Below are 27,365 nucleotides of genomic sequence, written 5' to 3'. Positions count from 1 at the left end.
TGTTACTGGCTGATGTTCGCGGTATATTTAGTCTACTCAGTGGCCGCTGAGAGATCCTTCACCTCACTGTTACATTTTCATTCCCTGTGAATATAAAACCCCCGCCCCAGACCTGCTGCCGTTATTTGCCTATTGTGTTGTTGCTCAGTTTGAACCCACCCAAAGCCATGGCCATGCTCCGAGTGTCGTCTTACCGCAAGCTGTTTGAGGATGATAGCTGGAGTCGGAATGGAGGGTTGAGTATGCAGTGTGCGCCGCAGTACAGGGCCTCTGTCAGGTCAGTGTGGGTCTCTGGGTGCCGAGTGACCTCAGGATTTGGGGTGTAGTTACCACCAGCTTTAAAATATTAAGTGTTTTCACACTTAAAAATATGTAGAATTTAACTTTATTTTTAAACCTGGACCCTATTTTCCCATGTTTTTGTGTTTGAGTGACCAGACTGCTTCAGTATGGAGTGAGAGGGCTGCATCTAATCACTCAGAGTAACTTTGCACTGTCGGTTTACGTCCACTAAAAGCGCTTGTTTTTGCCACTGATAGACCCAAATTATTATTGTGTCTGACAACTTATGGAAAGGATCCTGTAAAGATAGACCTTTTTCTTAAAGAGTAAGATCTTTTTTTAACCTAAAACAGCCCCATAATCGCTATTGCCAAACACACCAGACTCCATTTACATTACCAGTAATTTTAGCGTGTATAGATCCAGCATATTTTCACATCTAACCCGGGGGAATTAAAGGTTTATTTCAGTCAAACCAGAGCTGGTGATTGTTGGAACAGTTGAGAGATGAACCATGCCAGCTTTTGTGAGTTTTATTTTGTTACTGTCGACTTTGAATGAGGTGCGTTTTATGATTATAAAATCAGTGTTTATTTAAATGGAATCTGGTGGGTTTGGCAATAACGTTTCTGGGCTATTTCTGGTTAAACAAAAATGATCTTGCTCCATAACAAAAAAGTCTACCTCTGTAGGGATCCTTTCCATAAGTTGTCAGACACCTAAAATAACAATGTGAGCAAGTCAGTGGCAAAAACAAGCACTTTGAGTGGACGTAAATTGACAGTGCAAACATGCTCTAATTGGTTGGACTGCAGCCTGTCTGTACTGGATGAATAGGGAAAAGAGGGTCCAGGTTGAAAAATACTTAAGTCCCTTTAAGATGTTTTTGACCAAAACCAAATATTTGGGGTCTGACTTCATCAATCCCAGTGTGTGATTCTTAGAGTTAACATGTTATGGCAGGTTTTCCTGGATGCTGATGACAAATGCCTTTCATGCTCATGGAAATAATTACATCATGTACCATGACGGATGAGGCCTAGTATGCTCTGAAGCATTTAAAGAACAACGGGGTAGTGTCGTCAGTCTTTTTTGTGCTGCTTCTCTCGAAATGGGAAAAATTTCCATCTAATTTCCCTCTGTTCCTGAAGGCCGATTAAATGATCTCCCTCAAGGATCATTCAAAATCCAGTCCAGTCTTTGGTGCTCTGTGTCATCTCAGGGGTGCGGCTGTTGATGAGTGCGACTGTGACAAGTTAGACTTTGTGGCTGCCAAGGAGCTCACCAAGGAGGGTCTGAGTCGGTTCATCGAGGACCGCACCATCATCGCTGCCCTCAATGACCGCCTGGTCAGGCTTATTGAACTGGTGAGGACAAACTCTTACTGCTCCCAATGACACATCAGCACTTTCTTTTCTCTCAGTGGTGTCAAGCCTTTGTTCTTAGTGAATGAAGCACTGAAGCTATATTCACAGTATGCACCTGTCTGTCTCTGTACCCTTTAGGCCCATTGTTTCGAGGAGGAGAATGAGTCTCTTGAATGTCAGATTGCTGAACTAGAAGAGAAGCTGAAAAGTCGACAAGCCTCCTCCGGCATCACCTCTGCTGTGGCAAAGCCTGACTACAGTCTGGATGCAGTGGTGGAAAGACTGCGCAGGGAGAGGGTAGGGTGCTGCTGCTGCTAGTGTTGGGTGTGTCTGCTGCATGTTTCTGTGTGTGTGACATTCCTAAATTGGGTTTTCTCATCGCCACTCCATCTCACTCCTCATCCCATCCCATCAATTTTACTTCAGTTTGTACAGTGACAGGCAGCACTGATCTATAACCTTGTCGACATCCATCACTGTGTCTCCCCGCAGGATGAGATTCTGTGTCACACTGAGGAGCTGCAGAACGAACTGGAACGTCTGATGAACGAGTATGAGAAGGCTGCACAGCAGAGGACCCTCCTGCAGCAGGGACGACAAGATGTTGCTGAGGTAACAGCTGAAAATACAACACCATCCAAACCTGAAGACAAATGACAAGTTAGTGAGAGTCAGCCCTGTAACCAGGATTTAGAAACACTCTGAGTTTCCCTACAACAAAACAAAATTAAAATGCACTATAGTGTACACCGAAAAGAGACAAAGAGCTCAAGGCGTTGACCTGGTCTCCAAATTCCTTGGATCCCAATCTGATCAAATGTCTGTGGGACATGCTGTTACTCCACCTCACAGCCCACGGGACTCAAAAGATCTGAAAGTAACGCCCTGATGCCAGGCACCAAAGGACAGCCTCCAGAGGTCCTGTGTCCATGCCTTGACAGGTGAGAGTCAAGTTTGATCCAAGGAGGACCCACTGTGGATCGAGGCTACCTCTGGGGTAACCACACATTCCTCAGATGTTCGATCAGATTGGGATCTGGGTTATTTGAAGGTCAAGTTAATGCCTTGAGCTCTTTGTCCCATTCCTGGGGTCATTCCTGAGCAGTTTTTGCAGTGTGGCATGTCGCATTGTCCTGGAGGAGTGTCATTGCCATGAGGGGGTGTACTTGGTCTGCAAAGGTGTTCGGTGGGTGGAGCACGTCAAGTGGCATCCACATGAATGCCAGGATCCAAGGTTTCCCAGCAGAACATTGCATTGTAACAAGATGATCAATGTTGTTCACTTCACCTGTCAGTGGTTTTAATATTTTGGCTGATAGGTGTATCATACCACAGAAATTAGTAATAAAAACTAAAGTAATAAAAGTATACCAAGATCTATACTAAAGTGATATCCATAAAGGGGTTCTAAACCAATGACTGTCTATTTATTACGTCTTTACAGACAAGAAATAAATCATTAAAACTTAGAAATAGGAATAACTTTTGATCACATTTTTTACAGAAGGATCCCTTAAGTTGGAGTTCATAAAGCCTGCGTTTATATCTTGTTAATTTAAAAAGTCTGCTCTATAAATTAAACCCGCTGCAGAGATTTAAAGCCAACAAACACTTACTTCTTAGCAGTACTTATTAAATACATTTATTCACACTGGGAATTTTCTTTTCTACTTTGAATTTAAATAAGGTGCCATAGTACATAAAAAAGCATAACAAAAAAAGCTGACAGGGGTCTGGGCTAAACCTTGAATGTCCTAAAATCCTAGAAACGCCTCTGTGTACACCTGACCTGTGCAGGGCCGATGCAACTGAATATGCCTCTTGGCAAAGATGGGTGAGGATACCAAATGTTGAAAACAGACAACTCATCTATTATGTATACTGATAAATATACTTCATTTTTGTTCATTAACTGGCTCCTGGCCTCCTGTCATTTTGCAAAGGTGGCCCCCAGGTAAAGCAAGTTGAGTATCCCTGCCCTCGTATGTGGCACCTTTTGTTAGACTGTCGTGTCTGATAAATCCTCATGTCTTCCAAACTAAAATAAACCAATTATTCTATGTCAAATTCAGTCACTTGTGTCTGTGCATAAAACCTTTGTTCTTACATTGTGCTTCCCGTTACCAGCCCACAGTTGTGATAATGTCCCTTCAGCACTAGATGGCAGTGTTGACTAGCCTCTCCCTGCTCCTCCTCCTCCTCCTCCCCTTGGCCTCTTGGTGAATCAGCTGAAACTCTGCACAGCTGCTCCTCTGTAGCGCTACCCAATGGGTGTTGATCACCAGCAGTCACACAGTCTGGGCTGGTGGCCCACTGCAACCTGAGCCACCAACTTTTCCACATACCCCCTTCCCCCATCCTCCCTCCCTCACACATGCCAGAGCCCATCTCCTCCCAGCCGGGCCAGATGCGAGGGAGGCTTTAATTTCTCCCTTACAGATGTAATGTTGGCTGTAATATGGTGCCGTAATGTTCCTGCTGGCTCAGTTCTCTGGTTCTGAATTGGAAGCAGCTGCAGGGTGACAACACTTGGTGGGAAACCGACAGGGAGGTAGAGGAAGAGCAGAGATGCGGAGGAGAGGAGCGAACACTGCACAGCTCAACCCACAGCTAGCTGCAGTCCTCTCAACATAATGCTACACTGACAGAGATGAAACAAGACATGTTGGTTTGTTGTAAAGTATACAACTGATTACTGCGATGCCTCTCGTGCCAGTTCTGCTCCACTTTTTTTATTACAAAGTCCCCCTCTTTGTTGTCTCACATTCATTTTAACATTTTGTTTCAGTAGTGTCTTGAGTTGCCAGACTAGCTGGCTGCAATTAAACACAGTTGCTCAAGTGAAATGAGTTCAACAACATTCACCAGAATTAAAATACAGTTATAAGTAATGGATGAATGAGGAGGCCGGGTGCTCAGTCTGTTTCATAAGTACAGTAGTAAGTGCTGGGAACAAAAAAAAAGGTCACAGAAAAGAAAATGTTCTTCACGCGCTCTTAAGCAGAACAGGGAGAGAAGTTCTATTAAAGCCTTTATTTAGTCAGGCATGTCGGTTAAAACGCCTTCTGCTTTCGACCTCACAGGGTCCTCATCAGGGTAGTATAATAGTATATAAGTATAATAACACTGGATTTTTAAATGTTAAGGAGACCAAAACTTAATTAATCAATCAGCTTTTAACTGTAAGTGACGGGTCCGACTCTACGCAGACACTCTGTTATATGCAGAAGTGGTTATTTTACATGACAGATTTCTGAAATTTGTTTTTCTGCATGTTTTTTCCATTGGGTTTCATTGGGGCAGGGCTCTGTTGGAAAAAGGTGATGTCACATACAACAGTCAGTATTTGGCAACATTTGCATCATAATCTGATGACAGTTGGTGGGCCATTTGACCAAAACACACCCGATGAAGCAGATTAGCTCACGTTTTGACTGTTAAACAGTTTATAAATAATATCTAAGGGCCTGTGACCACATAGTGTTTAGAAAAGTGGTGCCAGGCACCGGGGAGTGCTTTTTCCCAGAGGTTCATAAAAAAATGTATGTAGTGATGTGCTATGCAGGTAGTGATGCTATGGCAACAATATCTTGGCAGGAAAATTAGCTTGTAGCTAACGTAACACTACGTTAACAGAGGGTTGACTACACAGTTTACAACAAGCTAACAACTCTTATTGGGATTAAAGCACAACACTTACCAGCAACTGCCAACTGCCATAAATAGATTTTCAACTAGAAGTGCTCAGAGTGGCCACACAAAAAAGCTGGAGCGCTCTGTTTCTCAAGGTGACCACATACACTCTATGCATTGAGAACAATTGAAAAAAAAGACGCTGATGCTCAGAAGAACATGCTTTGTGGACACAGGCCCTAAAGTTATTTATCAGGATTTTAACTTAGATTTTTGCATCATTAGTAACAAATATTTAAAGTTATGGAAAAATACTTTAGATTTGGCTTGGGCGCTATTCAGTCGCCGTTTCCGTTTTACGGCCCACAGCTTTAATGTTTTGGTTCCCTCTTATCACCTTCATCAGCTTCATTTTCATTAACAAATCTGATAGATCCAATTACACTTTGCCCGGGTCCAAACCTTCACCCACACCACCGAGGTGACTGATTCGTCCGGCATCATAACATGAAACAAAGGTTTCTCAGTTGAAAAAGCATTTGATCCAATGAGCACACAGGTTAGTCAATCAGCGTTACAGGTGGGACTAACAACATTATGAAGCATCATCAAGCTGTACACCGAAAAAGCAGTTCTTCTTAATATTGCCTGACATTCTAGTTTGTTTTACTTTGCGCCAATCCACTCTTAAGACCCCCAAACCAGTTTTTTTTCATGGCTACACATCAGTGTCGGCAACTACCGTGACTTCACCCATTGGTTTTTGGACTCCCATTTTGAAGCCTCAAGTTCAGCATTTTAGTCGTCACCATCTTGGTTTTTTGAAGCCAGAAGTGGACATAGAAGTGTCAAGAGGTGGATCTGACTCAAAGACCGTAGTGTCGTCTCTCAGACAGCCTGTCACTGAAAGCAGTCATGCCCTTGACAAGGCATAACTTTAAACCTTAATAAAATGTTAACGGGGAACTTATGTAAAAACCTCTGTACAGTTTTTCATGAACAGGGAAATTAGCCATAGAGACCAAAACCGTTTTTTGTACCAGGTTGTAAACGTGTTTATTCCTGCTGTCACGTTTGGCATTTTAACATGGGGGTCTATGGGGATTAACTCGTTTCTGGAGCCGGCCTCAAGTGGCCATTAGAGGAACTGCAGTTTTAGCACTTCCGCATTGGCTTCATTTTTCAGCTCTGAAGGCTGCTGCTTTGTTTCTACGGATTAGTCAGGGAAAATCAAATCCCCCTCTTCTACAAACATCGGATGGAGTAGAGGCAATGTAAGACTGAAGATGGAAACGGAGTGTAACAAGCTGACAATTCTGTTCGATTTCCGGCAGCTGTTCACTACCTGATCAACACCAAACAGCTGACTGACGTTGTTATTGACAAGCTGGTGATCATAGTGGTGCAATTAGCAGGAAAAGAGACAGATATTTCCTTTAGAAGTTGGTGGAAACCAAAACAGAGCTAAAAGGAGAGCTGATATTGGACTTTAATTCATCAGGTGGACAGAAACCGGACTCTCATGTTGCTCCCCTGGGTGCTAAAAATAGGCAACTGTTTCCCTGCGCTTGCCAAATGAACTTTATAAGGTGCTAATCTGTCAGTGTTGTGTTTACAGCTTTTTCTGTTGCCCCTAAGAGGCCAAAAATCAATTAATGCTGCTTTAAAGTTTCAGCAGAATGTGATTAACAACAAGTTTCTCCCAAGCTGCTGGCAGATATGTGAGCACAGGCAGCAGCAGCAGCAGAACGACACTACCTTTGCTTACTGCTGTCCATCAAGGACGCTGCCACCCTCCCAGCGAGGCTCCAAAACTTCACCACCAAACTCTCTCTGCATGTGTCCAAATGTAAATGCAGGCACCCACAGTAATTGCATCCAACCCCAATTAATCTGGTTCTTTAAAAAGAGTAGATGAGCCGAGAACCCCTGCTGGCAGATGGATTGGTGGACAGGGCTTTTGTGTCTAGTTAGCCTCCTTCTGATCTTCTTCCTCCTCCTCCTCCTCCTCCCCCTTCCTCTGCATTGCGGTGTCTACTTGCTGTTCAGTGAAACAGGTGGATGTGCTGGAGCTGATAGTACTAAAATGGTTGTTCGGCGTGGAAACAAAGCCTTTCTCTACTTTCCATCAACCTGTGGTGTGATTTACAGCACAAACTACAGCATGCCTCTCAGACACCTCCAAAAAATAAAGTTAAACTTCTCTACTTGAGGCCTTGTTCTCTGTTAATTTGATTTTCTTTGCAGGACGTCGATGCTGTGGCAGCAGAGTGTTTGGCGCTGAGGGAGCAAGTGGCTATCTACGAGGAGCAGCTGGCCAACATGGAGGCCCAGCACACGACGGTGAGGGGGAGAGAGAGGATATATGGATGCAGCGTGATGAAACAGGAATTGTTTATAGCCATGAAAATGACTCGAAATGTAGCACTTAGGTCAGACGGGAATGTTGGAGAAATGCCCAGACCTGTAGTGACAAACACAGCTGTGATGACCCCGGTCACCTTGCTGGAGAGCCAGGAGCAGACCTGTCAACAGAAATATATATGGGGGGAAGATAAAACAAAAAAAAAAGTAATCTAGTGTGGCATGCAACAAGTCATGTTAAATTTCAGTGGTCATTTCAATCCTTAGTCCCATGTCTTAAAGGGACAGCTCACCCAACATATTAAAGAGAAAGCAGACATCTCTACAGCTGATATCTCCAACACTCAGCAACTCACACCAAAACAATTTAGTCTGATAAATAGTGCGACAAGTAAGAGGAAAAATACATATTTTTTGATTTGGGGGTACACCGTCCCTTTACAGGAGTATTTTGACATTTTGGGAAATACACTTAAGTTGCTTTCTTTCTAAGAGTTAGATGAGAAGATCAACACCACTTTTACATCTGTCAGTTAAATATGAAGCTGCAGCCAGAGGTTGGTTAGCTTAGCTTAGCACAAAAACTACAAACAGCTAGCCTGGTACTGCCTAGAGGTTAGAAAAATCTGTTTAACAGCATCTTCAAAGCTCACTCATTGACACAGTATATCTAATTTGTTGAATAGGTACTCAGGGGATTATATGCTGGACTATTTCTTGTCAGACTCCAGGAAGTCGCAGTTCCTGGCCAAGAAATCCAGCACGTAATCCACCATTAAACCACAATTTGACATTTTTACACTTTGTTTTTGTTTAGATTAATCAAATGATATGTGATATGTTAGTTAGGTGCTGGTAGATTGATTTTGTTACCTTTGGACAGAGCCAGGCTAGTTGTTTTCCAGTTTCCAGTCTTTGTGCTAAGCTAAAATAGCCGCCTGCTGGCTGTAGCCTCATTGTGCATTCAGGCATAACATGAATTTTAGACAAGGTGCAAATGCATATAAATGCAAGTAAATGGAAAAACGGAGATTGATGCAAAGATGTGTACTCACAAGTTAAAAATGTTTCAACTTAAGCAAAATATGTACATGTATCCTGGAGCTTCATGCATCCGCCTCATAAACGCAGAGATGAGAGGAAAAGGGAGAACAACTGAAGTGAAATAACAGAAAGAACCTTTCCGGTGAGTTCTGAGATCAGTCGGGCTGAGCTGAACACAAACACACTCCCAGAGACATGGTCAGTGTGTCTGGTGAGAGAAAGAAAAAGAAAGATGCTTTACTCGTCCATTAACACGAGGCAATTTTAAACAAGGCCGTTGAAATGTATCTCTTCACATATCCCTCCTTTTACGCGTACCACACACATGCATTTTAGAGAAGTAGCGCAGGGTCCCTGGAGCAGTTTGGGGGTCCATACTTGGTCAATATAGGGGACTTGAACCATCATCCCTCTGGTTTTTCATGCCAGGTCACCACAGACTGAGCTACTGCCGCCACTGCCTGTTGCTCACTAGCTTACAGCTAACATCTGTACAGTTGGTATATTGGCTGTTTGGGGTTAATAAACTCAAAGATCAACTTAACACATATGATTCAAGGTGAATCACATTTAATCTTCAGTCTTCTTATGTAACTCTCCACAAGAAAGTGAATACCCTGATATTCCAAAATGTCAAAGTAGCTTTAACATAGAGACATGTATGTAACCATATCCAATGCACATCATTACCTTTATCACATCCTCACACACGTGCTCTCTGCACCTTCTACAATATTCTCCACATCGCCAGGAGATGACAGACGTGCCCCAGTATCAGATCTGGAGGCTGTAGGCAGAGAGAGCGAGAGAGAGAAGGAGGCAGCTGAAGCAGGACCAGCTCCATCACACTGTGTTTTTCTCTGCAGAGCCGGGCTGCCCGGCGTTTAACACACTCCCTTTGGGCCACGCTCGATAACTCACAGTCCAGGAAATGCAGCTGAATACCAAATGAAAACAGAAGTTCCCTTTGTTTTATTAACTGTTGTTATTATCAGCACTTCCAGATACCCTACAGTCCCCTGACAAATCGGCAGCCATGTCGTTATTTAGGTGGAGGGGAAGGGAGAAAAATGTTAGACTGCCACTGCAGCTCTGTAACAGTTCATTTTCTCTGTAATGGATGTCGGGTTTGTACTAAAGGGGCGACATATTGGAAGCTGAAGACAAGTATGGTCAGGTCTTTGATATGTTTTGTGTTAGAAGAGGTGGAGTATTTTTCAGTTTATATTTTAGGTACTTGCACTTAACTATTTCCATTTTATGCCACTTCTGCTGCACTACAATGTTATTTATTTGGCAGCTTTAGTTACTAGTTACATTACAAATTAAGATTTAACATGGAATACACAGGATGAGCTGATAAAATATGATGCATTGTTATAGATAAAACCACTCAACAGGGTATGTGATCTACCTGCAACTGGAAAATGTTACTTACACATTAATGCATTACCAATAATAAATTGTATTTCACTCTGATTGGCAGTTTAGCTCAGTGTATGAGAAGAGAGACAGAAGTGAGGGGAGCAAACAACTCAAGTCCCCTTGTTAGGTTGTGTGTTAATGTGCCAAGACCCTACCTAGCATCTTGAATCTGTCCTGTCAGTCTTCCATTTTCCCTTTTTGAATGACAATTACAGACTACCGCCCCCTGCTGGTATGGAGTTATTTTCTTCTAAGGCGTGTACATGCTAGTTAGCAGTTAACTGTAGTCTTTGCGGTATGATCGCAACTTCATGGCTGAGATTCGGGCAACATGAGGCCTTTATCACCATTAGGTCTTTGATATCGGTTTGGTGTGTCCGAGCCTTTACCAACATCAAAAAACTAGTGGCAACGAAGGCCTCATGTTGCCTGTCTCGGCCACAAAGTTGCGCTTGAACACACTGCAAAGACTACAATCAACGTCCAAGTAGCGTGTACGTTCTGCGTCTGTGTGAGAAGGAATAACTGTCCATACCAGCAGGCAGTGGTAGTCTGACTTCTTCATTCAAAAAGGGAAAACTGGAAGACCAACAGAACGGATTCAAGATGCTAGTTAGCCAGTTAGCACATCAACAACACAGCCCGACGTGGGACTTAAGTGTTTGTTTGCCTTCCTCACTTCCATTTCTCTTCTCTCACACTGAACTGTCAATCAGGGTGATTTTATTCACCGACTGACTTCGCCGCCTCCAGCGCCAAGTCATCCTGCTGAATTAGCTGTAAAACAGCAGACAGGGGCCGTCTAGTGCCAACAGTGCAGGACACACTGCAAAAACCAGGGTGACAAACACTCACTGAAGGCCTGACACTGACAAGCAGCCAACTGTCGGCTTGGTGTGTTTGGGCCCAAAACACTCACAAGGGTCATTTGTTTGCATAGTAACTACCGAAAGTGTCATTATCGAAATGTACTAGCAGAAGAGTAAAAAGCACAAGATGTCCCTCTGAAATGTTGTGAGGTCGAAGTATGAAGTAACATAAAATGGAAATACTCAGGTAAAGTGCAAGTACCTCAGATAGTACTTAAGTACAACACTTGAAGAAATGTCCTGAGTTACATTTGACCACTGAGTAAAGGATGTGAATGCACCTCCCCACTGTGTGTTTGTATGTGTGGTGTGTACGAGCAGGCAGTGGAGACTCTGCTGGAGCCGGCTGAAGGGACTGCAGGGGCGGTGGCAGCTATTAAATTTGGCAGCCCTGACATCACTCCGGCCCTGGATGTAAAGAAGTACTACTGCCAGCTGGCTGAGAGCCTCCAGGTACGACACACCGCAGCATAACACACACAAACATGAAGTCATGAAGCCTTTTTATGTTTCAGATCCTTTACAGCAGCATGTCCGTGTTCATCTGTAGAAACACAACAATGATATCTCCTGCTTTAGTTCTCCTTGAGCAACACTGACATGTTCAGGAATGGAGTCAGACAAACCTCATACATACCTGCGGTGGAAATTCAAAGTACATTTACTCACGTACTGTACTTCAGTACAATTATAAAGTATCGTATTTCCATTTCACACTTTCATGACTCAGGGAGAAATATTGTATCTGTTATCTGACAGCTAGAAATACAAGTTATTTATCAGTTTCAGATTTTACACAGAAAAAAAAGAAACATTTATACAATAACTTGTTAATGATTAAACAAGTGTTTTCAAACCTTTTTGCACTCGTGACCCTTTACAGAGAAGCCCCGGCTGGTTGGGCAGATGTCTGTAGTCAGATTTCCACCCAAATTTACTACAAATTACTACCAGAAAACAGCAGTACAATGTGAATTAATAAATGTTTCCATTAACTACTGAATATAAGGGGTGGAATGTATCGAGATAAACCGCTGTTGGTGCTAATTCTCCAGTCGTGTGCTCTTAAATTATGCAGAAAATGAGGGAGCAAGGAACTAATATATTTAAAAGAGCACCACTTAAACCTCAAATTGTGGAAAAACAATGTAGTAATTGTGATGTAAATACAACATTTACATTTGTTATATTTATTAATTTTAGGAAGGTTACAGTCTCTTCATCGCTCCGTTCAGATCTGATATTGTTTTCTGCTATTTTCCATCTCTTCAGTGGATGTTTAAGTCACATTTTGATTAATTTCCAATGTCTAGTTCCACTGGACAATGTCACACTTTGTTTTTATAGGTGCACCAACTTTTCAACAAAATGGGTCAAAAAAACTGGTGGATGGAAAACCACTTCATGAGCTGTCATTTGCAGCAAAGAGCGCAAACCCTCTTAACTCCTCACATGGTAGCACAGATGTCAAAATTACCCATTACCAACACGTTTGAGAGAAGTCCACAAAAATGGATATAAACTTGTGAAGCAGAACCATAGATTGTATAAAATAATGAGCGTAGCTACGGTGATGTCACACATTGGTTTGTGAACTTCACTTCTTGGTATTTTGGAGCCGGAAGGGACCATATTTGGATGAGGGGATGGAGCTGTGGAGGAGGGAGGGATGGATCTGTCACTCAAGCTGCCCTCCCTTAATTATACATAACTTAAAGCCTTAATAAAATGTAGACAAAAATCACCCCTGTACAGTTGTCATGAATGGGGAAATTAGCTACAGAGACTAAAACCATTTTTGTGCCAGGCTGTAAAATATTTATTTCTGCTGTAAATTTCGGCACTTTAACATGGAGGTCTATTAGGATTTATTGCTTTCTGGAGAAACTACATTAGAGAAACTGCTTTTTTTTTGGCACATTGGCTTAATTTTCAGCCTCAGAGTTTGCCGCTTGAGTAAAACTTTGCGTTTTCTTCCCCATTAATCATCTCATGATCCCCCAGATTTATCTCTGGAGGGGAGGGACCCCTTGGTTAGCACCCACTGGACTTAACTACTTAATTGTGTATAAAGAAGCACTTGTTAAACCTCGACCAGCTACAACACTTTCACATTTGACGCATCAGTATTAAGAGTCTAATAATGTCATAATAATATATCAGTGACACGGGTCATGTTTCTGCAGAGTAAGAAATTTTACATTTCGCACTTCGGTACATTTAGTTAGAGTATCTTTAAATTGATTTATTTCTGCTTTTATTTAACTTAAAGGATCTGAGTACTTCCTCCACTACAGACTGCCATCCTCATCCTCACACTGACCACCGATCACCTCCTCCCTCTCCCTCTGAAACGTCTCCGTCAGGTCCAGATGTAAATCTCAACTTTCACAAATCACACGACGATACTCCCTCTTGTTTTCTTTCCCTCTTAACAAAACAGCGGGGCAGAACTTGAGAATCAGAGGTGCAGGACTGGACCCGAACAGAACGACTTTGTCTATCTGAGTGTATATGTGTGTGTGTGTGTGTAGTGCAAGGGAAGACGTGTTGTATTGGGGTCAGACTACAGCTCCGGTGGGTCTGACCCCCTCTGGGGCGAGGATGTCTGCCCAGTTCAGAGGTCAGGGCTGTAATCAGACTGCTGGCCGCCTTCCCAGGCTCCTCGGCAGCACTGGAGTGGACGCTGGCGTGTGTGTGTGTGTGTGTGTGTGTGTGTGTGTGTGTGTGTGTGTGTGTGTGTGTGTGTGTGTCCTTCATTTAGAGGCATGGCTGAAGGGTATACAAGGTATTTATATATTTGTGTGTCTGTCTGGATGCGTAGGTGTGTTTCTTGTTCCCCCAAACCCCGTCTATTCCCTCTGTCTCCCTCCCACTCAGTCTCTTCTCTCGCCAGCTGGACACCGTCCTGTCTGCCTGGCCTCGATTACGAGATGCAATTGTCTCGATGCTAAAATATGATTGCTATTGGGTTTGAACAGTAATGGTGATTGCTGGCTGACTCCCACACACCTGTGCACCCTCATGTTGCTCGTTTGGGCTGCATTTGTTCCATCTAATCAGGAATGTGGTGGACATAAGTAGAGCTTTAACCATCAGCCGCTACGAGAGGCTCTGATTGCTCTGTGCTCCCCTGTCAAAGTGTACTTAAATGCCCAAAAGAAAGCACTATCCCCCACAGTCTGCACTTATTCCTCTTCTTCTGTCTTTGCAGTACGAGTGTGGTGCAGCCTCCTCCGCTGGGGTTCACCGTGGTGATGGAAAACAAGTGGAAGCGGGAGGAGCTGCGGGGTCAACAGTCAAAGACCTGTCAAAGATAAAGGACGTCAGTGAGATTAAGATGCTGGTGAGTGAGCTCACCGCTGGTTTTAAAGGGTCAGTTCACCCAAATTACATGAAAAAAGTGCTTCCATTAAGGCAAATTTGGGATCTGGTTTTACTTGCGAAGATACTTAGATGAACTTCTCTCAGATTTCTGCCATGCAGACTTTGAAAATCTCACCAACACGTTGTGACGACCTGTGGCTGAATCAGCTGATTGGTTAATTCAACTCCTGTTGGGTGATAGCTTCAAAAGAGCGAAGAATTTTTTTTTAAAGTTATATATATGAAGGTATACTATCCAAGAATAGTCAGTTACTGTTTTTAAACATTATATTCAAACTTAATAATCTAGCAGGGAGCACTGGCGGCCAAGTGGTTACAGCACATGCCACATAACTTCAATGTTGCATATTCCAGCATGGGGACCTTTGTTGCATGTCATACTCTTGTCTCCCCCATTTCCAATCTGCCTCTTCACTGTCATCTCTCAAACAAAAAAGGCAAAAAACAGGCAGAGGAGAGAGTCTCTGCAGATAAATACACTGCCACACACTTCCAGTCGGTCATAAGTGATGATTGAGAGGGATTACTTCTGTACTACACATTGATTTTTAAGATAATTCTACATAGTATACCAATAAGTTGTATATACAAATATAAAAGAAACTGCCATGCAAATGTCTCCAAATGATCCCTGTTTGTGTTTGTGTAAGTGCAGCTGTAAGTTTCAGCCTTGAAGGGTGGTTCAGATTTTGGAAGAACTTTTATTAGCTTCGTTGCAGAGCATTAGGAAGAGAGATTGATGTCGCTCTGCCTGGACACTAAATATGAAGCTACAACCCGCTTAGCTTAGCACCAAGACTCAAAATGAAAACAGCCAGCCTAGCTTTGTCCAAAGATAACAAAATCAGCCTAGCAGCACCCCTAAAGCTCACTAAATATTGTTTTCTATGTCGTTTGTTTCATCTGAACAAAAGAGAAGTGTAAAAATGACAAGTTGGGGTTCAAGGACGAGATATGTGTCAGACTATTTCCTGGTTGGGTGCAATCACTTTCTTAAATTCAGTTGTTGTTGTCTTGCACATTATGAGAGTGGTTTCAATCTCCTCATGTAATTCTTAGTTAGAAAGTGTAAAAGCATATTTCCCAAAATGATGAACTGCTGCTACAAGAAATACTCCCCATGAAAATTATTGACTGGGTTAGATTAGATTATCCAGAGTAAGGAGGACAATGTAGTATAAAGTATAAGTCTCAGAAACTGAAACTCAGAAACTCCTGTAAATAAAACCCAAACTGTCTTGCTGCGAATAAAATATGTATTTTTGGGGAGTGAACTGACCCTTTTAGTGTCACATTTACACATCATTTAAAATCCTTCAGTTCCAGTCTACTGATTCAGATCTTCCCACAACACATTTTCCATCTCTTTACTGACAAAGAAAAGAACCCGCAACTGGCTCTGCGTCGGCCATCAGCTCCTAAATCAGACATAATGGTGAAAATGAATGGTTTCCCACAGCGGGTGAAGAAGGAGGGGAGCAGCTGAGTGACAGCGGAGCAACAGTGTGGGAGATCCTGCTGACCAGAGTGTTTACTCTGCGGACACTTTCAGCGGGAGATGTGAAGGGCTCGGCTTCAGCTCAGACAGGATTTATTGCCCTCCGTGTCCTCAGTTATTAAGTACAGTCTTTCAGAGCGCCTGCAGCGTCATAAACGTCTTAAAAACTTGACACACACACACACTGACTGGAGACTTCCTCTGCAAATGGAGGAGAGGAAATAAACCTTCATCTGATATTTCTCATCCAGCCGGCAGGAAAATGAAAGCAAGAAGGCTCTGAATGAAAAAGCAAAGTGAGGCATCAATAAAGAGTCGAAGTAGGAAATTATGACTCAGGTAAAATCACCAAGTGACTCCAGTAACTACCTCCTCTTCCCTTCACATGAGTCTCTTCAACATCCATCAGTGGTCAGACCGCAGCCGACACCGGACCACATCTGTAACAAACATGGTGGTTTGGTTCTCATTACTGTGGCTGCAGCTCTACCTCCAGCTCTTTAAGTAAACACTGAGCCTCTGTAACCACAGCACAACTCCCAACATCATCTACTTGTCTCTAATATGCAGCTCACAATCCCCAGTTCTGCTCAATCCAGCCTGACGGATGAACAGCACGGCCTGATCTGCTCTGTTTCCTCTCTCGCCTGTGATGGATGCCTCGGGTCTGCTTTCTCGCTGAGACACAACATGGCCAAACAAACAGATTGCAGTGAAATCAGCCCTGACGCAGAAATGTATATAATAGAGCAGCCGCTGATGGGGTTGTACGCCACTACTTGCACACGGGCCAGACCTCACTCATCATGCCAGGGAGAGCGGAGTGGGAGTAAGTGACTTGACCAGGTTTGGGAGTCATCATCAGCCTCTGAGTTGTAACCAGGTCTTCCTCTGCTCACATGATCTCGTTGAAAGACGAGCACGACCGCCTGGATCCCCATCTGGCTGTGACAGCTAATTGTTGAACTTCTGTGATTGCTGTAATTACTCACGGCAGGACACCACAGCCGTCCGACATGGGGAGGGGGGCAGGGATGCTCCTGCTTTACTTTAGTATAAGTAAAGGAACCTGTTTTATATGTGTAGGTCTGGTTGGTTGGAATACTTAAAGGGCCAGTTCACATATTTCCTCTGACCTGTATTTGTCAATCTAAATTGTTTTGGTGTGAGTTACGGAGTGTTGGAGATATCGACCATAGAGATGTCTGCCTTCTCCCCAATATAATGGAACTAGATGGCACTCAGCTCGTGGTCCTCAAAGTGCCAAAAAAATACATTTAAAAAACTCAACAGCAATGTCTCTTTCCAGAAATCATGCACATGTTACTCAAGATAATCCACAGACCTTGTTGTGAGCAGTTTTATGAAGGAACTATTTTCTTTCTGCCAAGCTACACCTGCCAACTGTATCACTGTGCAGAAGAAATCATTTGTGTTGACTGTCTTCACTATCTTGGTTTAGCATAAACATTTGCTAATTAGCACACAACATTAGCTCAGCCTAAAGGGAATGTAATTGTCATTAGCTTTGCAGGTGTTTGGTTACGGGGCTCCCTAAAAACTTGTATTTCACCCAGATGGGTGTGGTTTTGCAGGACGCAGCATTCTTCAGCGAGCTCCGTGACTGTGTGCCTGTGCTCTGAGTGCACGTTCATGAGTTGTCCACTGTATATGATAATGTGTGTGCACCTTTGTAAGATGCATAGACTGTATAAATGATGGACGAAGCTACTGTGATGTCAGTGACAGTGACAATGATGAGGGAACCATCAAGACATATTTTTGCATCATCACATTATTAGAATCAAGATAACTCAGTCGTAGGCGAGTGTATTTTGAGTGAATAAACTTTGATGTGTATGTCGTCTGTGTTTCTGTAGATTTCAAAGCTAGACAAGGAGCTGGCTGAGCTGCAGAAATGTAATGAGGAGCTGGAGGACGAGGTTGAGATGAAGAAGGCTGCGTACATGGACGAGATCGCTGAGCTGGAGGTCTGAGAGTGGACTGATTATTATAATCATAGGCTGTAAAGGACCAGTGGTTTGGACTAATTCTGTCATTTAATCTCACCCTCTAATCCTACCACACTCTGTGTGTGTGTGTGTGTGTGTGTGTGTGTGTTCGTCTGTGTGTGCATGTTTGTGTGTATGTTTTTCAGTGTACTATAGATGAAATGCGGCGCCAGGAGGCTGACTTCCAAGTGCAGATGAGGGAGCAGTGTGAAGACTACAAGGAGCTGCTCAGTGAGAAGATGGCCAGAGACATGGAGATTACTGCCTACAGGTCAGACAGTCTGGGGTAATAAACTGTGATTTTGTGTGTGTGTGTGTGTGTGTGTGTGTGCTGTAAGACTGCTCTGAATGATAATAATGGCTTCACAATTCAAGACAAAACAGATCATCAGGTGGACTAGGAAACATAAGAAACGGACTTGTTTTTTGTGCGTAGGATCCCATTTAGCTTCTAGTGATGATATTTATAATAAAAATAATAAACTTTATTTATATAGCACCTTTTAAAAACACAGTTACAAAGTGCTTTACACAACTGAGTAAAAGACAAAGCCAGTAAAACAAGATAAAAGCAATAAAAACAGAAAACACATAACACATTCTCCGAAACCTGCAGCATGGACAATGATGTCCAAAACAGGATAAAGGCTGCTTCAGCTTCCTTTGGTAGGCTGTGCAAGAGGGTTTTCCTGAATAAGGACCTCAGCATACAGACCAAGGTTGCAGTCTACCAAGCTATCTGTGTCTCCACCCTACTCTATGGCTGTGAAGCGTGGACCCTGTATCGCCGTCACATCCATCAGCTGGAGAACTTTCACTTCAAATGTCTCCAGCGCATCCTTGGACTAACTTGGCGCGACTGTGTACCACACACGGAAGTCCTGAAGAGAACTGGTACCAAGAGCATGGAGGCCACTTTTCTTCAATACCAACTGCGGTGGGTTGGCCACACCATCAGGATGACAGAGGACAGACTTCCACGGTAACTGCTGTATGGTCAGTTACACCATGGTCAGCGATCTGCAGGAGGTCAAAAGCAGAGATACAAGGACCAGCTCAAAACAACGCTCAAGAAGTGTGGGATACAGTACACACAGCTGGAAAGCACTGCCACGGACCGTGCTCTCTGGAGGAGACTTTGCCAAGCTGGCATTCAGCACCTGGAAGAGGAGAGGAGTGAGGCGAGGGAAAGGAAGCACCAGGGGAGGAAGATGGTCACTGCAGCCAAGGCGACAACAATTACTGACTTAATATGCCCTCACTGTAATAGACCTTGTGGCTCACGCATTGGACTTCATAGTCACCTCAGAATTTATTTATTTATTTATTTATTTATTTTTTATATACTTTATTAATCCCCGAGGGGAAATTCAATTTTACACTCTGTTGTCAATTACACACAGGTCTGAACACACACATGCACAAACTGGACGTATACATGCACTAAATGGAGAGATGTCAGAGTGGGCTGCCCATCACAGGCGCTCAGAGCAGTTGGGGGGTTCGATGCCTTGCTCAGGGGCACCTCGGCAGTGCCCAGGAGGTGAACTGGCACCTCTCCAGCTACCAGTCCACACTCCACATTTATGGTCCGGACGGGGACTTGAGCAGGCGACCCTCTGGTTCCCAACCCAAGTCCCTATGGACTGAGCTACTGCCAAAAGAAGAAGTAGAATGTCATCATCGGATACGATGGACTACCATAAGCAAGTAAGGGGTTCGTTAGTACATCCGTATGATATGAAACAAAAACCTGAGCATTAAAGGTCCAGTGTGGTCCAGTGACCAAAGCGAAAACACAAAAACATAAATGACCCTATCTGGGGCCAGAGTGCTGTTTGTCCATTCTGGGCTACTGTAGAAACAACATGGCAAACTCTGTTGAAGAGGACAGGCTCCTTATAAGGATTTAAACATCTCATTCTAAGTTAACCAAATCACAAGGTTTCCTATTTTCAGGTGATTATAAATCATGAAAACATAGTTATGAATGTTGTATTCCATTTCTGCCAATATATCCCCCCTTAATCCTACACACTAGACCTTTAAATGTTATGACTGAAAGATGTATAGAAGGAATGTAACTATGACAAAAAAACAAAACAATAAAATAAACTTTAAAATTAGACTATATTAGTACATCATCCAGGAACCACTGCCAAATATCAATCTAGACAGGCTATATATACTGTGAATGTAAAAGTAGTTTAACTATTTACCTCAAACACTCTATCCTCCATCACTAACTCAGCACCATGCATTGGTATACTTACTCTTTAGAAACAGATTTGACTTGTATGTAGACATTGTTTTTGTCTGTTGTTGATTGAATATAAATACATTTATATATGCATCTTTATTTTCATCTACAGCTTTTCATGCCTTTTATGAACCTGATTTTGAAAAGAGATAAAACACAGACTCAAAAGATAACAAATTTGGATTATTATATGAGACCACGTTACCTAGAATAAAATGAACTTTGCAATTAGATGTTTCTTCTTGTCAGTAATCTGTGTGATGTGAGTTGGTAACAATTCAAAGTCTGATGAGGCTCTGCATGCTTGAGCTGCCAGAATGTGTGAGCGCTCAAACAACAAACAAGGTAGGAAAACATGTCTGGAAATGTTACTTGTAATGGCTCGTAGAGATCGCCTGACGTCCACTTGTGTTCATGCGCATCAAGCTTGGTAATTTCCTTTATTCTGTCAAAGTAGTGCTCCTTTGCTTCCTTGTTCGGCTCAATAAGGAATCTTGCGCTTGATCTTTACCCAGGCCATTCGTGTTTTTTTCTCTGTTGATTTGTATTTGTTGTCCCTCTGCACTCGTGGTTGAAAATGAATGAATGAATGTAAACAAAGAGGTGTATGCTCAATCATGGCGACAACTTCTGAGAATTAGGAATGCACGGATACTGATATTGGGTCGACTGAAATATGCATAATAATGCATTTAAAAGTTTTACACTTAAACTGTGATTCCCAGTAATTTTGAAGATTTTCTTTTACTAAGTTTTTAGTGCATGATTTATTATTTTAATACTAAATAACTATTCAGTAAATATATATCTTACTATATAATGACGAAAACTCTGTCTGTCTGTGTGTGTCTGTTCCACGTTTTTCTCCTCACTGACTTGGTCAATCCATGTGAAATTTGGCACAGTGGTAGAGGGTCATGGGAGGATGCGAATGAAGCAATATTACATCAATTGGCCAAAGGGGGGCGCTATAGCAACTGATTGAAATCGCAAACTTTGAATGGGCATATCTCAGACATGAAACTTTGCACAGAGATGCCTCTCTTCATGAGGAACAAATTTGCCTCAAGAACCCGTAACTTCCGGTTACATAGGTTTTCCACCATTTTGAATTTTTTGAAAAACACTTAAAATCGATCTCTTCCTAGGGAGTTTGACCGATCTGCATGAAACTTGGTGAACATAATCTAGGGACCAATATCTAAAGTTCCCTCTTGGCAAAAGTTGGAAAACTTACTAAAACTGAGCTTCTATAAGGCAATGAATATTGCGGAGGGCGTGGCTCATCACATAAAGGTGTATAACATCTCAAGGGTTTCACCGATCACCACACAACTTTGTAGGCATATGACCACACATAATCTGAGGGGACCCCTCCATTATTGACCCCATCAAACAAAATGGGGGCGCTAGAGAGCTAATTTCTTATCTAGGCCTAAACGCCAAATCGATTTTTACTAAACTTGGTAGATATGTAGAACAGGATGCTTCAAGGTGACTGGAGAAATTTAACTCTAATTGGCAACTGGGTGGTGCTATAACAACAGAAAAATGCTTAAAAATGGCTAAAATGCAACCGATCGCTGTGGCTCCCCCTGTGGCTGAATGTTTTTGGGGTTTTTTCTAATTTTTGGTATGACTAAGTCATGGTATGGTTTGCTGTACATAATCACGGAAACTGTCAGTGTGTCATTCTGTCAGTCAGTCATTCTGTCTGTCCCATGTTGTTCTACACTCTAACGTGGTCAAACTGAAACTGCACATAGGCATTGAGGATTGGCATAGGTAAAAGGTGACAAAGCTACCAATGGGTATGGACTAGTCTATGTATTACATATTGTTTTACAAGTTAGGAAAACAATGTTCAAGTCAAGCCTGATGTTGCTCTAAACATAATAGAATGATCCCAATCACTTCTGCACAGTGAGGCATACACCTTATTAATTAAACGCTGGTATCAGATGGGTTCTCAGTATGTGGCAATACCCAGAGATACACAGGTATCTGTATCAGGACTGAAGAAGTTGGATCACTGCATCCCTATCCAGATTGCACTGTGCCATGACGTGGTTGCCTATTCTCTATACAGCAGTGTCTGGGAAGATCTGATTGATCTTTCCCTCTGGAATTAACTTTACAGCAGTAATTACCTTCTAACTTAAACTCTTAATATGCTACAACCTGCCATAATGTACGAGAGCTGAACCAACTCTCAGTGCTGTCATAAATTCAGCTCTTGCAGTGATCGTGCATAACTTCATAACTCTCATTCCTCTATTAAACAGAGCTGCAGGTTGTTATTTTTAAATGAGACCCCTAAAATTTTAAAGCACATTTTATATCATGTAAAACACGGCCCAATTATTCCAGAGAAGATAAGGAGACTTTGGGACAGTGAGGTCTAACTGTTAGCAAGACTGTCAGTCAGGATGACTGTGATCAGCATTGTGGGGCAGAGATGGACAGCCATGTCTGCCGGAGAACACAGAGGTGTTCGTTCCAACAAAAACACTGCACCAGGTGGTTTCACTGATTAGTTTGTCTTCTCCTGTTAAAGGTGTCATAAAGTCAACTGCTGCAGTTTCTGATTGCAATTAAAGTCTAAAGCGCCGGAGCCTTCCCTGACATGTGTCGTAGATTCACGTCTCTGCGGTGGGGGGTCAAATGAAAACAGACGTCCCCTGTGGTGCCGCACATTATTTAAACTTGTCGAGGAGAATGCACTGATTTCATTAGATTTAAATTATCTCGATTGCTCTGTTCACTTTTAACCTTTTTATATAGTGTATGAGCAAATCACACCTGAAAACACACGTGGAAATGTGCGAATGACGTGTCCATTGTTTCTGTTTTTCCTCAACATCAACAAGAACTTTCTGCGTAAGCATCGGCGTGAATAACACAGGGAGTATTTCCTGTGTAGATCCTGTGTATCAGTCCAATATTATCTCATATGATGTCACCTGGACTGCCACATAATAAGATAATCCTGCAAACACAAAGGGCTGACATCACTGGGGTGCACAGGAAACAGCTCCTGAGTATGATGCAGTTTCCTGTACGTGACCTTGAAGACTTTTCATGCCATTCCCTTCATTCACTGAGGTTGTTTAACCATCTGCCATCCTGGTATGTGGAGTGACACACTTCAGCCACCTCATCCTGCTGCCACAGACTTCCTCCCAGTCTGTCCACCGTCGATCCGACTGCATCTGACCCCCAGGGGGCCCTGCTGCAGACCTGAGCTCAGACCCTCACAATGCCTCATTAGAATGGGCAAAGAGGACCTCACACTGTCAGCGCTGTGTGCTGGGACTCTGCCAGCTCTTCTCCACGCCAGCCTGTTAATGTCAGCCCTCCCCTTACACACATTTCCAAATTCGCCACAGTTTTAATTCCCTCTCATTACCCAACAGACTGTCCCAAAGACATTTAAAGCACAGGAAAGGCACACAGTTGACGCCAACTTTTATTTATTTATTTATTTTTTTATTTACTGGATGTTTTGTCATCCGTGATTAAAACCATGAATAAGAAATGAAAATGGTGGTTGTTTATTCTCTCCGTGCTGTGGCAAACTGTCTGCACAACAGACCCTAATGACCCCAGGCTGCCATTACCGGGTGGCTTATCGCCTGTGAAAGCATCTCGGAGCAGTTCAGGCAGATGCTCGCTGCTTTTGCTCACAGCTAATGTGAACCATATTACACTGTAATTCATTCTGCTGTTCATTGTGGTCTGCTCAGGCTGCTGCATGACTCAGCAACAAGTAGCTCAACCAGGGACAAGATTTTTAGACGGTACTGTAGTTCAGTTTAATCTTAAGGCTGCTGTAATGAATATTTTTATCTTAACAATGAATCAAATGACTTGCCGTAGCTCTACTGAGCTTTGTAGCATCTTTTAAGTCGTTATTTTGGTTTTCTGGCAACTTTACTGTGTTTGATGGTTCAGTCTCTTGGCTCTCGTCTCTAACGTTTCCAGATGCATCAGGCAGCTGTTTTCAGTGTAATAGCTTTAAAACTCTCTGTACACCACCAGCCCTGCATCAAACAGCAGGCAGACAAAGCTAGCAATGAGCTAGTGAAGATAGTGGAGTGTTTAGCAGCTCAAGAGACAGATCTTCTCAGGAGTTTGCACAGACAAAGTTAAAAAGAGGAAATGGTGGACTTATATTCATCAGGTGGACACAAACATGAGTCCAAGTGAATGAAAATGTGTCTGCTGGACATGTAAATGAGCAACTGTTTGATAACAAGTACGTCATATCAACTCTATAAGGAGGTAATGTCAGTGTGGTGTTGAAATTTATCTGTATTGAATACACCATGATGATAATGTAAAGTAACACTTTGCAGGTGTTGTCAGTGAAGTAGCTGTTCTGAAGCTTTTGATCTCATCACATGATCTCTGTCAGCAGATGTATTTGGCCAAATAATATATCTTTATATACATATATAGTTTTGTCAGCCAAGGGTTTTTTAAACAGTGCCAGAATTACAAAATTCCCTATCCAAGGCCAGAGTAGATTCATGCACATTTTCAAACAACAATTGAAAACTTATATAGTCAGCATTGCCCTGAACTAACTGTCTTTCGTCCTTATGTTATGTTTTATTCTTCTTATGCCTTCCTTTGTGCTTGTATTTTTCACATATTCCATTGTTATTAGCATACCTGTGCTTGCTACAATATGTGTTGCCTCTTTTCTTTGTTATACATGTGATTGTCTGGCGTTATTGCACAGTCTTTGCACTTGTTTTACTTTTTTGTTTTCAAGAATTTAGTCTCTCCGCTGTTGTCGGCAGCATTTCCTGATGCAACAGGCAGCTGTTTTCTGTGTAATAGCTTTAAAAACCCTCCGTACACTACCAGCCCAGCATCAAACAGCAGGCAGACACAGTTAGCAACTAGCTGGTGAACATAGTGGAGCATTTAGCAACTAAAGAAACAGATCTTCTTCTCAGGCGTTTGCTATTCATTTATTCATTCTCTTGTTTTTTCACTTTGTTGTAAAGCAGCAGTAAAGCTTTGAGTTACACCCTCTGTATGGAAGGTGCTATATAAAACATGCTTATTATTATCATTAATTACACTTTACTGACCTTTCGCTAATGTTGGCCTATAACATTAGCCCTAAAGTTTATTCTTGACTGTTGAAACAGCACTTGACAGAACAATCTCACCTCAAGGCCTGTGTTCAAGGTTTATGATTGAAAGCTTCAGCTGAAATGATGGACAGAAAATTAATTTGAAGTTATTCTTCAAGCAAAATGGCAGATAGCCTTTTGTTTCGACCTCCAATTTGAAGTATTCTGTGCTGCTTTTCATTTGTGAACGTAAACCAAAAACCTTGATGTTTTTAGCTGTTGATTAGACAGTAAAGGCTAACTGAGGACACCCTCTTGGGCTTGGCATTTTTCACAATATTCCCAAAACTTCACAGCTTATACTCAACTAAACTTGATGATTTCATTGATTCATTGAGAGAATAATATGCAGATTAATTGATAATCAAAATAATAGTTAGTGGCAGTCTGTGTGTAACTCTAGAGAAAGACGGTTGATTGTTGAGTCTCATTCCCTGGTCATGAAATATCGATGTTTTAGGGTGGTAGTCCACCAAGCTAAAGCACTGATGACGAGCTGGGAACGAGACTCAACAACTTCAACTGCACTTTTAAGGTGAAATAGTTTATCAAACTGCTTTTTCTAAGAGCCAACAATGACCTTTGAAGCTCAGTAAATTGTTAAATGCCATGTTCAATCTACCTCTGAGTACTTCACCTTGCTAACCTTTGTGTCTTTATGTATCTACATTGTCCAGGAGTCTGGTAGAGGAAGAGGAGGCGAGGCTGTGCATCCTGTGACTCGAGGCCGGAGAGTGATACTGGCAGGCTGGATGCTCCCCCCACACATGGATTAGAAAACAGACCAAAGAGAAACGTAAAAAAAAAAAAACACACCGAAACCAGCACTAGGATGAAGCTTGAGGTACCAATGCAGCAATTTAAGCAGAACTTATCATGACAGATTAATGCCGTCTGGAGGCCTTAAGACGGGCCATTGATAACAGGTCGCTAGGAGATGACCCCGAGACTCCAAGAAAGATGGAGCTGTCTAAACGTGGTGGGAGGATCGGGGCTGCGCCACAAGTGTATATCCATTCAGTGTCTGGCAGGGATATTTCCTTAAGTGGGTTTTATCTTTACCAGCTCCCTGATATGTTTCATAAATGTTTTGTCCCCTCTTTGTTGAACACAAACACACAAGTGAAACTGTGCAGCTCCGTGAAGGACCCCCCCCCCCCAGCTGATACCACCTCTTCCATCACTCAAACTTTGTCTGATTACTGGCTCTTGACCTACGACCCCTTCACTGTTAACAAACATATTGACAGCTCTTCTTTTAGTAACTAAAAACATTCCACCTTCCCTGCAGTCAAGTGTGCAGTGCTCTGTTTGCTTTTCAAATGGTTCATGAAGTTGTTTTCTTTCACAAAATGAGCACCTGGATGTTTCTGCAAGAAAAAGCCAGTGTGATTTATTATTTCTCTTTTGAAAACCAACGTCCCAATTTGCTGTCGTTTCAGAAATAAGCATTCGGTAATACATTCCTGTGTAATCTCTTCCTTATTTTCAACATGACTTTCAAGATGTCTGTGATAAATCATTCCCGCTTATGCACAAAGCATCAGAATCTGCTTCAGATTTAAATTAAATAAAACTAGTTGCTTGAGAGATCACCTCATACTGTGTGATTCCTTCTGTGCTTCATGAGGACTGCTTGTGAATTTTTGGGCTTAAGACCTTCCTCGCACTGTGAAACTACACAGAGAGAGCACATAGTGATTTATGTTCAGTGATCCTTCTTTCATTCATCTTCATGTTCAGCATGAGATTTGAACATTCCCAGCTATTAACGATCTCAAAGGCTTGTTAGCTCTGCCATAAAGATGAAAAATGCTGCTAATAACGGATCAGATAAGATTAGCCACACTCAGTGAACTGATGAGGAGTTAGCCTCTGTAATAACTGAGTTCAGTGTCTGGAGAGAGGCCTGAGAAATGGCTGGATACAGTGACTTGTTTAATTGTCCTGACATGAAACATGCTCGGCTCAGGAGGAAGCTGCTGTGTCTGTTTTCTCAGGGCTGCAAAGCTCAATCAAGACCTCAGAGGAGAGGAGGTAGAAGACGTTTTTCCTCAGAGCTCTCCTCTATATC

The 27,365-nt window shown here is 42.5% G+C and overlaps 1 protein-coding gene across 1 annotated transcript; it reads left to right on the top strand.

Moving 5' to 3' along the window:
- The first annotated feature begins 13 nt into the window (after positions 1-13).
- On the top strand, positions 14-26,886 carry vimr2 (vimentin-related 2). The gene is made up of 10 exons (XM_033633555.2): positions 14-277; positions 1,505-1,649; positions 1,788-1,946; positions 2,142-2,261; positions 7,530-7,625; positions 11,306-11,437; positions 14,199-14,330; positions 17,750-17,860; positions 18,028-18,152; positions 25,969-26,886. The coding sequence occupies exons 1-10, from the start codon at positions 168-170 to the stop codon at positions 26,009-26,011; spliced, it is 1,173 nt and encodes a 390-aa protein (XP_033489446.1). The 5' UTR covers positions 14-167; the 3' UTR covers positions 26,012-26,886.
- Positions 26,887-27,365: the final 479 nt, after the last annotated feature.

Source organism: Epinephelus lanceolatus, chromosome 7 (genome assembly GCF_041903045.1).
Source record: "Epinephelus lanceolatus isolate andai-2023 chromosome 7, ASM4190304v1, whole genome shotgun sequence".
Classification (NCBI taxonomy): domain Eukaryota; kingdom Metazoa; phylum Chordata; class Actinopteri; order Perciformes; family Serranidae; genus Epinephelus; species Epinephelus lanceolatus.
The sequence above is the reverse complement of the archived record's forward strand: the minus strand, read 5'-3'. Positions and strand labels throughout refer to the sequence as shown.